At 46.6% G+C, this 13,399-nt stretch overlaps 1 protein-coding gene across 1 annotated transcript; it reads right to left on the bottom strand.

Moving 5' to 3' along the window:
* Positions 1–7,651: 7,651 nt before the first annotated feature.
* On the bottom strand, positions 7,652–11,194 carry LRRC30 (leucine rich repeat containing 30). Its single transcript, XM_025429493.3, is given in 2 exon segments — positions 7,652–10,938; positions 10,940–11,194. Coding segments are annotated over 2 exon segments (906 nt in total). The 5' UTR covers positions 11,033–11,194; the 3' UTR covers positions 7,652–10,125.
* Between the last annotated feature and the right edge of the window lie 2,205 nt (positions 11,195–13,399).

Below are 13,399 nucleotides of genomic sequence, written 5' to 3'. Positions count from 1 at the left end.
TTCCCTAAGATCAAAACAAAATAAAGCACATGGAGAAGGGGAAAGAGGGGAGGAAGATGAATTGAGACTTATCCGGTTGTATTTCAGTGAAACTTGAGTGATACCAACAAATACCGTTCCTTGGTGATGGATTAAAATCATCTGCCAATTAAGAAGTAGACAAAGGCAGTTGGGGCATAAGCTTAGGGACATTTATCCTTCTATGATCTAATTTCTATGTGATTAGAGAATGTCTCTCTTCCTATCAACCAATAATTTCAGGGGTTTTCACAAACACAAGTCTGAGATCTAGACATAGTAATATTCCATTTATACAATATCTGGGGAAAAAAACAAGCATTACCACCTATAGGAGTTTTCCAGATGACCAAGCATAGCACTTAGAGTACTAAAGGTTAAAGAAGAATTGCCAGTTCTGACTGAAACCCTGCACAGTGAATGCATCTTTTCCTGACTTCTATGTATTATGCTGTTGATTTGAAAATGTATATCTTTAATTGACACCTCTCCCCTGAACCCTAGATTCTTTATGCTACTGTCTCCTTGGCAGACTCAGCTGAAAATCTATTTATCATCTCAAACTTAACATGGTCATCCTCTCCCCTGAACCCTTTCTTTCTCAACAAATGGCAACTTTATCCTTCTAGTTGCTCAGGACAAACACACTGAATTTTTTCTGGATCTCTCTTTTTCTCTCTGTTTTCTGTGTCTCCCTATCTCTCTCTCCTTCCGCACATTCAACCCATCAGCAATTTCTGCTGGGGCTATCATTAAAATATCTCCACAATTGGATCATCTCCTCCACCATCACCCTGATACAAGCCACTGTCCAATATCTGTCACTTGAGATATTGGAATAAACATCTTCCAATATTTCTTGTTTTTAAGAGAGGGAGGAGGTGGGGAGAGGTAGAGGAAGAGGGGAAGAGAAACTCTTAAACAGGCTCCATGCCCAGTAGAGAGCCTAACATGGGACTTGATCTCACAACCCTGGAGATCATGACCTGAGCCAAAATCAAGAGTCAGACCCTTAACCACCTGAGCCACTTGGGTGCCCTGGAAGAGATTTCTAACTTGTCTTTTCTTTTGACCCTGTTGTTTGTTCTCAATCCAGCAATTGAAGTAACTCCTCTAAAATGTTAAGTTAGTATGTGTTTAAAAAAAATTTAATATGTGTTTCTTCTCCATTTAAAACTTCCAATGCTTCTCACTTCACTTAGAGCAAAAGCTGAAGTTCTTCCAAAGGGCCTTCCATGAGCCATCTATACCAGCAGTATGACCTCAGTGTCCTCCCGGCACTCATTCCATTCATGGACACACCAGGCACACTTCTGTCCTTCCACATGCCTTCTCTCCCACCTAGAATATTTTCTCCTACAATTCCTACCTGCCTTACTGTCTACCTACTTACCTACTGGTAAGTCTCTGTTCCAACATCATTTTCTCTGCAACTTGCCTGACAACCTGATAACCAACACCTTTCCAGTCCTATTCCTTCTCTCCTTGTCACCTTGCTTTGTTTTTCTTCATACATTTATCATTGTCTAACATAGTGTGTGTGGGGGGAGGGTATGCATGCATTCATTCATTACCTGTTGGTTAAAGGTCTCACCCATGAATAAATGAATAAAATCTATGATACTAACTCTGGAATCTCAGCTATATGTTGAATAACAGAGATCGACCTATAAATGGCCTCCTAACAGAGTAGCCTTATTCCACTTGGGAGGACATTGTGATATGTCTAATATCTTGTCAAAGGGTTGTTGAGGAGCATGAATGTCTAAAAATTAGATGGGGGCATCTGGGCAGCTCAGTCAGTTAAGCATCCAACTCTTGATATACGCTCAGGTTGGGATCTCAGGGTTATAGAATCGAGCCCCATGTTGGGCTCTGCGCTGAACACAGAGCCTATTTGGGATTCTCTCTCTCCCTCCACCTCCAACCCCTTCCTCTCCCTCTCAAAAGCAAAAAATTACATGGGTTCTTCCCCTGGCTGGCCTGGACAATAAGTTAGTGGGGCCAGGGCTTTACCTTTCTTCCAGAGGAGGGAATGGTATTCTAGATTGTCTTCTCTGGAAACAGTAAGGTCCATCCTTGTGGCAAATCCATGATGGCCAAGGATTTCCGGTGCTCTATTGCTGGTTTTCTTAGAAACTCCTAGCATCAAAACCAGAGAGACAGGACCAAAGGGTCTGACTATTGTGCTCAAGATTTCCCTATGAAAAGGGAGAATAATCAGGGAGGTGAGTTCTCTTCCAGAAAGGCATGCCAGCCACAGGTGGCCAGCATGGAGGTAGAATCTGAGGGCCTGTGGCTTCTCTTCTCTTCCTTTCCTCATAAAGTCAACTCTCTGATTCATGTTTAGGGGCATCCCCAAGACCACTTTCAGGTTCAATGATTTGATAGAAGGACTCACAAAATTCAGAAAATCTGTTATACTCATAGTTATGGTTTATTATGGCAAAGAGACACGAGTCTGGATCAGCAAAGATAAGGGGGCATATGGCAGAAGAGACCAGGCACAAGTTCTCCATTGTCTTCTCCTACTGTACTTGTGTGACAGTGTCAAGTTCCCCTGGCAAAGATGTGTGACATGTACAGAGTATCTGTAACCCCAGGAGCTCACCTGAGTCTTGCTGATTATTTGATTTTAGTGGGAGTTGTCATGTAGGCAAGGAGCTCCCGTGTGGCTGACTTAGCTCCTTTGTTTCTGGCCTCTCCAGAGGGCACAATGACACCATGTTGTGAAGGGGGGCCACGCCATAAATCACAGTGTAAGCAAAGACTATCTGGGGTGGCCCAAGTCTATACAAAGACACTAATCAGACGGGGCACTCCAAGGGCTTAGAGGTTATTTCCCAGGAATTGGTCAAAGGCCAGGCTTTTCTTTGAAATGTGCAGCTTGAACACCCTAGCCCTGCTGAGTGGACACTTTGCTGCACACATGCCATGTGGCTTTGTCAAATTCATCCTTGGCCTTTGCACAGTGGGTGATAACTGTGAAGGAACTGGCCTCAGGTGGCATAAAAAAAAATGCATCTGTTCATCCTGACCTATCAGAAACAGAGTTAGTTTCCTCCTTCGGCTCTAGGAGAGAGTCCACAAAAATGCTATTTTAGATAGTGAATTAATAATAAGAGCCTGGCAAGTTCTTTTACAAACTAAGTGATTAAACTCAATTTTCTAGAGCCAACATATTACATGGCCAGATGAACAATGAAAATTTTCTATAACAAACATTATATACATTTCTGGGAGATTAAACAGATTTCTAGTTTATTTACAATAGACATTTAAATCATGATAATAAGAAAATATAAAATAGGAAACCATACAGAAGATTTGTACTCTTCTTGGCTAGATTCTTTGTTTAGACTACTTCTGTGGTTTCCAGAATGAAAACATTCCCTAACCTTGTCGTTTGTATCTTGGCCTGGGAGGATCATACCGGAACTGCACTTTGAATTCTCTAAGTACTTATGGCAACAAAATTATTCAAGAATTCTCATCAAACACAACCATAACCTACCATCTTATAAGGAACGTTTGTCAAAAACATATGCAGGTTGTTAATTTCCAATTTCCACAATATCGATATTATCAATTCATGACTTTGACTAAAGCAGTGGAGGCACAGAGGACCACTAGTAAGCGGCAGAGAAACCCAGGGGAGAGCTATTTTGCAGCCTTATGTGGGTTCATTTGCAGAAGTTGCTGTTGAAAATTTATGCCAAAATTCAAATTTGACTCATCTGCACATGTGGACAGAGAAGTGCTATGGAAGAGGCATGAATTTTATCACAAGAGTTCAAGTCACACTTTGGAACACAGATGTTTTTTTTTAAAGAGGAAAGATTACCACTCCCAAATGCTCAAGTTATGTTATTGAACCAAATCCAATAAGCTTTTTTTTTTTTAATGGAAAAAAGGACAATTATGAATTCTTTTCTCTTCCAGAAAAACAGGAGGAGTTTTAAATCAACCAGTCAACAAAGCCAAACAGGACTATTTCTCTGAGCCTCCAATCCAATAAAAAGTTAGAAGTGGAATCCAGACAATCTGGAGGTCTGCAAACTTGAATCAAAATTAAATGATATTTTCTGTGGTGCCGCAAGGAGATAATAAAACACTCGTACTGGTCTTGACCAATCTCCTCAACGTTTTTGCTTTTCTTGAGTAATCACAATGATTATAAGCTCAGCTGCCTATTCACTGAGGCATTAGATAAGGGGAAGACAAAGGAAAAAACAAAACAAAATACAAGCAGAATTTTAAGACTGAAGAAAGTTTAAAGTGAGTTCACATTAAAATAAGTTTAATGACTTCACTTTACAGAAAACCGAGGCCCCGGGAGGTTAAATCATCTGTGTGCACTGGTTCGCTTCCTTATTAACTCATTCATTCATTCAATACATCATCACTGAATATCTTCTGTGTCCCGGATGCAAAGATAAGAGTCAGCAAAGAGTTCCAAGTCTGATGGCAGAGCCAGGCAGGGAAATCGGCACACCCAGGTCATCACTGAGTCTGGAATACAGAGCTTTTCCCATGTTCCAGTGGGACCCATTCTGCTAGCCCACGTTTTCTCCAGTCTGTCATGTGATAGGAATCACCTGGAGTGCTTGTCAGACCTACACATGCCGGGCCCTGCCCTGGACTTCCTGAATCCAAAGATACACCAAAGGGACCTGGGATTCAAAATTTTTAACAAGTGCCCAGATGAATCTAATCACCCTGTGCCAGCCAGGTTCAGGGACCTCTTACCTTTTACTTCCCTCTCTCAGTGGGTAGGTGCAACCATTGGCTTAGGAGTCCCACATCACACTGTTTCGGAAAGAACCTACATCAGCATTTCTCAGCACAGCCTCAGCTACAGAATGACCGAGAGAGTTTTAATAAAAATACCTAAGAGTAAGAAGCCCAGGCCCCACTTAATCCAGCTATATTGGATTCTCTAAAATTGAGGATTTCTTTTTTGAAGTTCCGCAGGGGACTCTGATGAACAGTCAGTGTTGAGGACCACTGCCAATCCGGGTCCTTTCGGAACCCTCCCTGCCCCTAATGAGGCTGGGGAGAGGCTTGGGAGTATCTCTGGAACCCGTGGTACAAGGTGCCGCCATTACCAGGATATGCCCTCTCCAGCCCTGTGCTTGCCCAACATCTTAGATTCAGGTAGGAAGAAAAAAAAAAAAAAAAAGCCAAAAGGTGTTTATAAAGCAGACCTCTCTGAGATGGTAAGATTCACAAATTTTCCATCAAGACAAAGCAAAATGAAGGAGACATTGGCTCAATAGCTATCATGTCAGATGGTGTGTACCTCACACTACAGTAATCTATCACCCTCTGCCCCTACTATAATCTCACCCGCATGCCTTTGTATTTATTTATGCATCTGCTAGGGCATCATCCTCCCAGGATTTAGAACTTTAGCTGAGCCACATCTTCTTGGCCCTTGGACATGGGAGCCCCTGGAGGGTAGGACCTTGTTCCTTTGTCCCCAACACTTGTACAGTGTCAGGATGCAGCGATGCTCGGTAAATGCTATGCAACTGACCCATCTGGCTCTCGGTGCAGAACTTTCCCTACCACCCTGCAAAGCCTCTCCCCAGGTGCATGACATTCAGGAGACAGAAGAACATGGGCTTCTCCCGAGGAGTGGCATGTCCTGGCACACTGGCTTCCGGGGAACTCCAGAAAAAAGAACATGGGTGATGACACAATGTTCCATTGGCAGCCAATAGCCTTGTAGCTTTCACAATGCATGTTTCTCTCCAGAGCATCAGGAAATACTTTGAGACTTTGGGGATGGACTCCAGTTCATCTTCCATTTTCTGTCTCGTGCTGAAATAAAGAGTGAGTCTAGAAGCAGCAGAAAATACGCCTTCTCCTTGCAAGTAGATTCCTTTGACACCACTTCAAAAATCTGCATAGCAAGCTTCATGCTAATCGCTTTCAGTGATGTTTGCCTAATGACGCCCAAGCTCTTACAAATTCATTATGAGCCCTCTCTGCTTCCCTTTTATTACTATGCTGTCCTTTTCTTTTTAATTAGTAATGCTTTGGATTCAATGCATAACTTGACAGGTAACTTAAAAGGAACTCTTGTAAAAAGTTCTTTTCTCCACAAGGTCAAGATTGTTCCCGTTATTATTTATAGTCGTTTTCATGTTCTCTGAATTTTATTTTGTTTTCTTAAAATATTTGAAGGTGCTGTATTTTGGTGTTCTTGGATGAATTATAATTACTGGGTACTGGTATTTAGTTGCACATTTCATCCAGGCTGGGTATTTTGTGTTTCTCAAGTGTATCTCACAGAGAACTGAAAAGAATTCCTTGGTGGAGTAATAGGATAGAACACATGTAGGTACTTAAATAGATATCGATGGAACAGTTGAGTAGAACTTCATGTTCACCAAGTCTAACAGGTTGAATCTCTGCCTCTTTTGGTTTCTAGATCCTTTTCTGAACTTATCTTCTATCTTTCATCATTTGTAACAACATCTCAGTGACTCTATCCAGACTCCCCTAGCTCATCTGTATTACTGAAGAGAAGCACCCCAGCCCAGCCTCATGCACCCAAGTAATCTCAGGATGCTGATACCTGCCTGTGTCTTCCAGGGACCAAGCCCATCGTCCTTTAATCTTCCTCTGTTTGTAATGCATAGCTACCAAAATGCATATTCAGTGTGTGCTTTGAGGCATATGAAATGGAATCTTAAAAAGCAATAATCCATCACCACAAGAAAGGGGCTTAGTTTAATGTGTCCCTGCAAATAATAACATCATTCCCTCTTTCCCTTTCCAGTGCCAGCATGACTTCATTGTGAGATACAGGTGCACCGCTCCGAAGTTACTCTATCTTAGGTAACTACAGAAAGCCAGTCTATTAACTAAAGCCCAAAAATGGAGCACAATTCTTCTATTAACCATTTATTAAGTCAACAAGCAGAGAAATGGCTTCATTTTTCCTTCTACTGTGCAGCAGGTTTATGCATTTAGCGGTATTATTCCTTGAACAGATGTGTCTTTTCAAAGTCATCTTACTTTCCCATGAACGCAGGATTTTTTTCTTAATTGTACGCTTGTAGTCTGCAACAGCTTCAAAAGGTGTTTCTGAACACACCACTGAGATTGCTCCTTACAGAGAGCCAAGTGACATGAAAACCACAATATCATCGGGAATGCGAGCCGCCAGCTCCCTGCATCAAGCACCCAATTAGTGCGTATTCTTTGGCTAAATACACTCCACAGCCAGTGCAGCCATCCTCAGCGCTTTGATTTCCAAAGCCTTAGAAATACCTGGGAGTTATTTGAATGTGACAGTATTAGAACTACAAAAGAGAAGCAAGAAGCATTCACAGTCAGTCAGCAAACTGCTGAATTTGACAGCAAAGACACTGAAGGTTGTGTCAAAGTCCCTCCACATTGCCATTTTTGAACAACTATGCACTTTTACTGTTTTAATTTCTCAGCACTTCCCTTTATCAATAAAAAAGGAGCATTCACAAAGAATCAATATCTAAATCATATCGGGCAACTACTATTACTCGTATGATTTCCTCAACGCTGAGCATGAGAAAGAAACCCTTGCTACTATACTTTTGGAAGGTACCAGTGCAGCTGGCAACCAAGTCGATACCATTTTTTTTTTCCTATAAGGAAGTATAATCAGCTCTTGGGTCACCTTCAAAATATGGTTCCGTGCTTTCCCTGGAGTCGAGTTACTGTGAGATCAAGTGACTGAAAAAGCAAGGAGAGAAAATAAAAGGATGGTTCAGCAGGAAAGGCGCAGTGCTGCTGTCCGGGCCTGCCTCTGCCCAGTGCAAGGTCATGGAAATTCAGTGTGAGCCCAAGTAGTTCTTCAGCAGCAGACAGCAACGGGTGTGATCCTGGCACATGCCGGTGTTTGTCTGACAGCTGCGTGCGCTCCAGCCAAAAAGCTGCAGTAAGCGATCTGCCCAGTTCTGCTCTGCGGAGGAAGGCTCGCCCTGCAAGTCCCACTGAGTCATGAGGTCAAGGAAGAATTCCACTGAAGTCTTTAAATAGCCTTGGCTCCAGCGGGCTAACGTGGGTGAGGCTACCGGAGTGTGCCTGTGTGCGCCTGGCAGGGACACACAGATCTCCATGCTGCAGGAGGGGGAGTTGAGAGGGGATTTCTTCAGCTGCCTCCCCGTGACACTGGTAAGATCTGTTTGCAGTGGTGCAACAGAAGAGCTCACGCATGAACGTGCTAATGGAACTCTGGTATCTGATGATAACAGCCAACAGCCAACAGGAACTGGCCTCCCTCTTTTGTGTATCGGAAAATTGACTTGGGAGTCTACTGGGAAAAGTGATTTTTCCATGGATAAGTTATGTGGACCCCTCTGAGCAGCTCCATGCTAAAGTTGCCTGAGCTCAGAACCTGAGAGGGGGTTCCCCACTGCATTCTTTCCCGGCGGGGTGGGGGTGGCGGATGGGGACGAAATAACTCTAGGGAACGGAGGGTGTGACTGGCTCGTGTCATGTCCTTCAGTCACCGTTCTTTGGTTACTGAGGCTTCGGGGCTCAGTCTAGTCCACACCGTCCAGTGTGTCAACCCTGCTGTAGACTTTGCTTACAATTCCCTTTAGCAGGGATCACAACCTGCCACATGTTATAGAAACCCACATGGGTCTGTCTCTTTCTCCAGACCATGAGTTCCTTGGTAGAAGCAGCAGGACATTTATTCCTCTCGAGCTTCTAGCCCAGTGTTCAGCCTAAAGAAGGTGCTAAGAAATACATGTTTAACCAAGGGTATTAAGAAATTAGACGAGTCTTGGCAACAACCCCAAATCTAAGTCTTGATATCGTTTGCTATATTCTATAGACAAATTGGCCCCCAAACCTGAGCAGTTGGCTCTCCAGTGATCTGAAGGGACTGTGCTTTCTTCACTGCCACCTTTTCATTGGAATTTCTTTACCTCTGTATAAACCGTCATGTCTTAGGGGCTCTTGGCTGCTGTGACAGCAGTTAAGATCCGATGACCCTGGTGGCAGGAATTCTGTAATTGCTCATCCTAATGTCCATGTTTAACTAACAGCTGTGTACTCTTAGAATTAAAAGCAAAACAAACTTAATAGTTTTACAGAGCCTTTTGTTCAAAGAACTTTTAAATGTCACCAAACTCATTTTTTAAATGTCCACATGCAAAAGCCAAGTGGCAAATATTACCCTCCTTTGAATGTGAAAAGGGTAATTACTTTCTGTGTGTGTTGCTTGCCTATGCCTCACCTCCTCTTTCCTGCCATTTGATAATTTTCTCCCCCAATTATTAGCTCACCCCTGAGAGGGCAAATCTAGTAAGGGAGAAGAGAAATTAGAATTGGATGATTTAACCATCATCTGGTGTCTCTAGAAAAGCAGAGGGGTATAACGGTGTGCCAGAGGATTGGGAAAGAAGGTTGAAACTGTGTTAAAATTGGTTTGTATTTATTATCCGAAAGCCATCATGCTATTCCCGTCACTCACCAGCAGACGTAAACATGAGCAGCTTGATTGTTACTTTACGGTCATTTTAGAAACACATTTCTTATGATTGTTCCCCCAGAACTCAGGGGGGAGAAAGCTCTGGTTGACCTGGTCGTTGCCAGCAGAGCAGGGCTCTAGCTTGCTCTTTGGTCCTCAGTGATGCTTGATGGAGGCTGATGCAGGAGCACGTCTCGGGGCTGCGCCCTGACTGCAGGCTGCCAATTCGAGGGTTGAAACCAGATGGTGTCAGTGTCTCATGCCACCCTTGGCCCACGGCACATACTTAGCAAAAATCTGACTTCTGAGTCCCATTGAATCAGACCTGCTGTCAACTATCCCAAGGGCTGACTCCCACTGCTCCTTGGGAGAATTGGAATGGTTTCTCTTTGGAGAAAACCAAAGACATGTTTGGGATGAGATGAACATCACACATCATGGGGCTTCTTAGACACGTACACAGGTAAAAGCAAACACCTCCGTAGAATGAGTGCTCAATACCATTCGGCAAATACGGACACAAGCGCTAACCAACATGAACAGTAAGAGCAGAAAGCTGGGGCTGGAGCGGTACCCAGCCGGCAGGTGCGACAGGTGTCCACGAGCCGGCGACCGGCTGCACCCCTGGGGTCCGGTCAGTGGTGCTTTTTGTCCTTCAGGTAACTGAAGAGCATGTCCAGCCCCCCCTCCACCAGCTCCGGCAGAGGCTTGGAAAGCGGGTTATGGGAAATGTGGAGCCCCTTGTCCATGGGGTTCCAGGCAATCCGCCCCAGTCTCCACAGCAGGTAGAGCTCGTCCGGCAGGGTCTGGATGTCGTTGTTGTTGAGGTTCAGCAGCTCCAGGCTGGTCAGCAGGCAGAGCGACCGTGGGAAGGAGTGGATGTTGTTGCTCTCGGCGATGAAGATCTGCAGGCCCGCCAGGCACTGAATGCTCTCGGCGATGTTTTCCAGGCGGTTGGAACCCACGTGCAGGAAATCCAGCTCCTTCAGCGCGAACACGCAGATGGGGATGTGAGCAAAATAGTTGTTGCTGAGGTTGAGCTTCCGCAGCCTGGAGAGGTCGGCGAGGCTGGCGGGGAGCTGGGAGAGGCAGTTGTGGGACAGGCTCAGGACCTCCAGGCTCCTGCAGGCGCTCAGCTCGGCGGGCAGCTCGGTCAGGCAGTTCATGTTCAGGAACAGGACCTTGAGGCTCTGGAGGACGCTGATTTCCCGGGGCAGGCTCCGCAGGTGGTTCCCACAGAGGTTCAGGACCACCAGCCGGCTCAGCTTGCCCACGTCGGCCGGCACGGCCCTGAGCTGGTTGTGAGACAGGTTGAGTTTCTGCACCTCGGACAAGCCCCACAGGAAGTCGGGGACGTCCGTCATTCCCTTGGTGACCAGGCTGAAGCTGACGTGGCGCATGCCCCGCTTCAGCAGGGCCCGGGGGTCCTTGCCCGGGAGCAGGCTGTCAGTCCCACGGGGCGAAGGGCTGCCTCCCGCGCAGGAGCACCATCCTCCGGGGGCCCTTGTCCCTGCAGGGAGCCCTTGACTGCTTGGCCCCCATCCTCCTTCCTCTTCACCCACTGGCCTTGGGCACCCCAGGCTGGGACAGTGTCCCCCGCAAGCTGTCGCCGGCAGGGAGCTCGCGGAGGGCGCTCAGTGGGGCCTTGCAGGTGCCCGAGAGTCCCCTCCCTGCTCCGTCCCCGAGGTGGGTGTGGGTGGCTTCTCTCCCAGCAGCCCGGCTGTAATGATACACTTGTCCCTGAGACCGCGGAACTGAACCGCTCGAGTCCCTCTGAATGCCACGAGGCAGCTGTCACTGTCATTCGGCCCGAGTTTTATTGGCCTGGTGTGTGCAAAGAGGTCACAGGGAGGCTGCATCTAACTGTTGCCTCTTGGCTTGTCTTGGGTATCGGAGCCGGCAGGTGGTAAACCAGCCCACCCCCCAAAAGAAGCAAAGCCAAAAACTGGAGCAGGCCGCACGGGGCCTGCCTGGGCGCATGGGGGCGGGAAGGCCTCGGGAGCCCTGCAGCGACAGTGAGCCTCGAGAATGGAAGGATGGTCAGGTGATACCGTGCACGCCCGTTTCAAACTCTGATGAGTTGTGTAGCTGTGAGGAACTCATAGGGGGGGCCTGCAATCCTCGGGGCCAAAGGTTTCTGCAGGGTGCCTGTCACAGGTGCCGCAGTGAGGAGAGAGGGAAGGGCCCAGACCCTCCACGCTCATGTCAACCGGAGACGCTCTGCAGCCATCTCTTTCACTCTGGGCTTCTGGGTGGAGCGGGGCCCCCTTTAAATGTTTGAACAGCCGCTCAAGTGGCTTATCCTAGTAAGGTTGGCCCGGGGTGCCCATGGTCCTGGAAGAACAGAGCCTCCCTGGAACATTCCAGTCAACCAATCAATCTCTCTGTCTCTCCCCCTGCCTTCCCTCTCTCCTTCCCTCCCTTCGTCTCTCCTCCCACCCTCTCTCTCTTAAATTAAAACGGTTAATTTATACCCCTAAGTATGTAGAGTTAATTATTGGCATCATGGGCTGAAAACTGCATCCCCCCGACATTTCAAATGTTGAAGTCCTCACCCCCATGTTATGCCCAAGATCGCGAATCCGAGAAACCACCAAGGAGCCGACACCGATGCAAACACACGAGGGTTTATTTACGGGAGCTTGGGTCCAAGTGTACCCGACACAGCGGAGCAGGGAGCAAGGACTTGGACCCCGAGGTGGGTTTCAGCTTAGTTTTTTATAGAACGGTCTAGGGGACCTCCAGAAGGGGTGGAGGAATTTGTCAAGTTCTGTTTACATTCTGATAGGGGGCTTTCAAGGGCATTGAGCTCTGTTCTCATTCTAATAGGGGCTTCCTAGGACGTTAAGCTGTAAGCTGTTTTCTTCCTGTAACTGAAGTAAGGTAAAGTTCAGCTCTTATTCACAGGGGCCTGGCATGGCTGTACTTGTGCTAACGCTGAACTTAAAGTGGAATGGCCTTAATTTTCTCGGCCTCCACACCCCACTCTTCCCCCGGACCTCAGATGGGACTGTATTTGGAGACGGGGCCATGTGAGGACACAAGGAAGAGACAGCCATCTGCAAGCCAAGGACAAAGGCCTCAGAAGCCACCAATCCTGCTGACACCTTGATCTGGGACTTGTAGCCTCCAGGATGATGAGAAAATAAACTTCTGCTGTTTGAGCCACTCAGTCTGTGGTGCTTAGCTACGGCAGCCCTGGTAAACAGTGGAGGAGGCAGACACATTTGCATAGGTGAAAAATCCTAAAAATAGGTAGTGATTAAGGAGAGAAGAGGTAGCGAGGGTGAGGACCCAGGCTGAGAGAAAGGGCTTGCGGTCTGGAACAAAGGCTGGCTTGAGCCGGAAGTGTGTGGCTTTTGCTGGCAGCCCTCGGCGCAGCACTTGTATATCCTGGAGAGCAATGCTGGTCCTATGACCGTGCTCTCAGAGCTGTGACCACCACGCCAGGAGCTGGAGCTGAGCCCCTGCTGGGTGCCGCCTGCGGAATCTGCAGGTCTGTCCACACAGGGGCCAACCTCCGGGCAGGAGGAGCAGCAGGAGGTTGTAAAACAACGCAAGGCCATTTCTCCTTCCACCTGGTATTGACCCAACAAGCCCCTGGGATTCTTGAATAAAGGGGAATATCTGGGGCTTTTTTTTTTTTTAACAGAGTACTTGAGTGTTCTAGCTATTAAGTGGGGTGGCGTGGCGTGGGTGGCGTGGGTGGGGGAGGTAATGTGGCTAAATTTGCACCCTAAGTTTTGGAAGCATACTATGCCTTATATATGTAAATTTTATCTGACAACAAGGTTCTGGTGTTAAAAAAATAGGTATGCATCCTCTTTCCCTCTTTCCTTCTGGGAGCATGAGAAATTATGTTAGTTCCTAAAATATAGGAGCTGAAAAGGTCTAAGCAAGAATCTACAG

Source organism: Canis lupus, chromosome 7 (assembly GCF_003254725.2).
Source record: "Canis lupus dingo isolate Sandy chromosome 7, ASM325472v2, whole genome shotgun sequence".
Classification (NCBI taxonomy): Eukaryota; Metazoa; Chordata; class Mammalia; order Carnivora; family Canidae; genus Canis; species Canis lupus.
The sequence above is the reverse complement of the archived record's forward strand: the minus strand, read 5'-3'. Positions and strand labels throughout refer to the sequence as shown.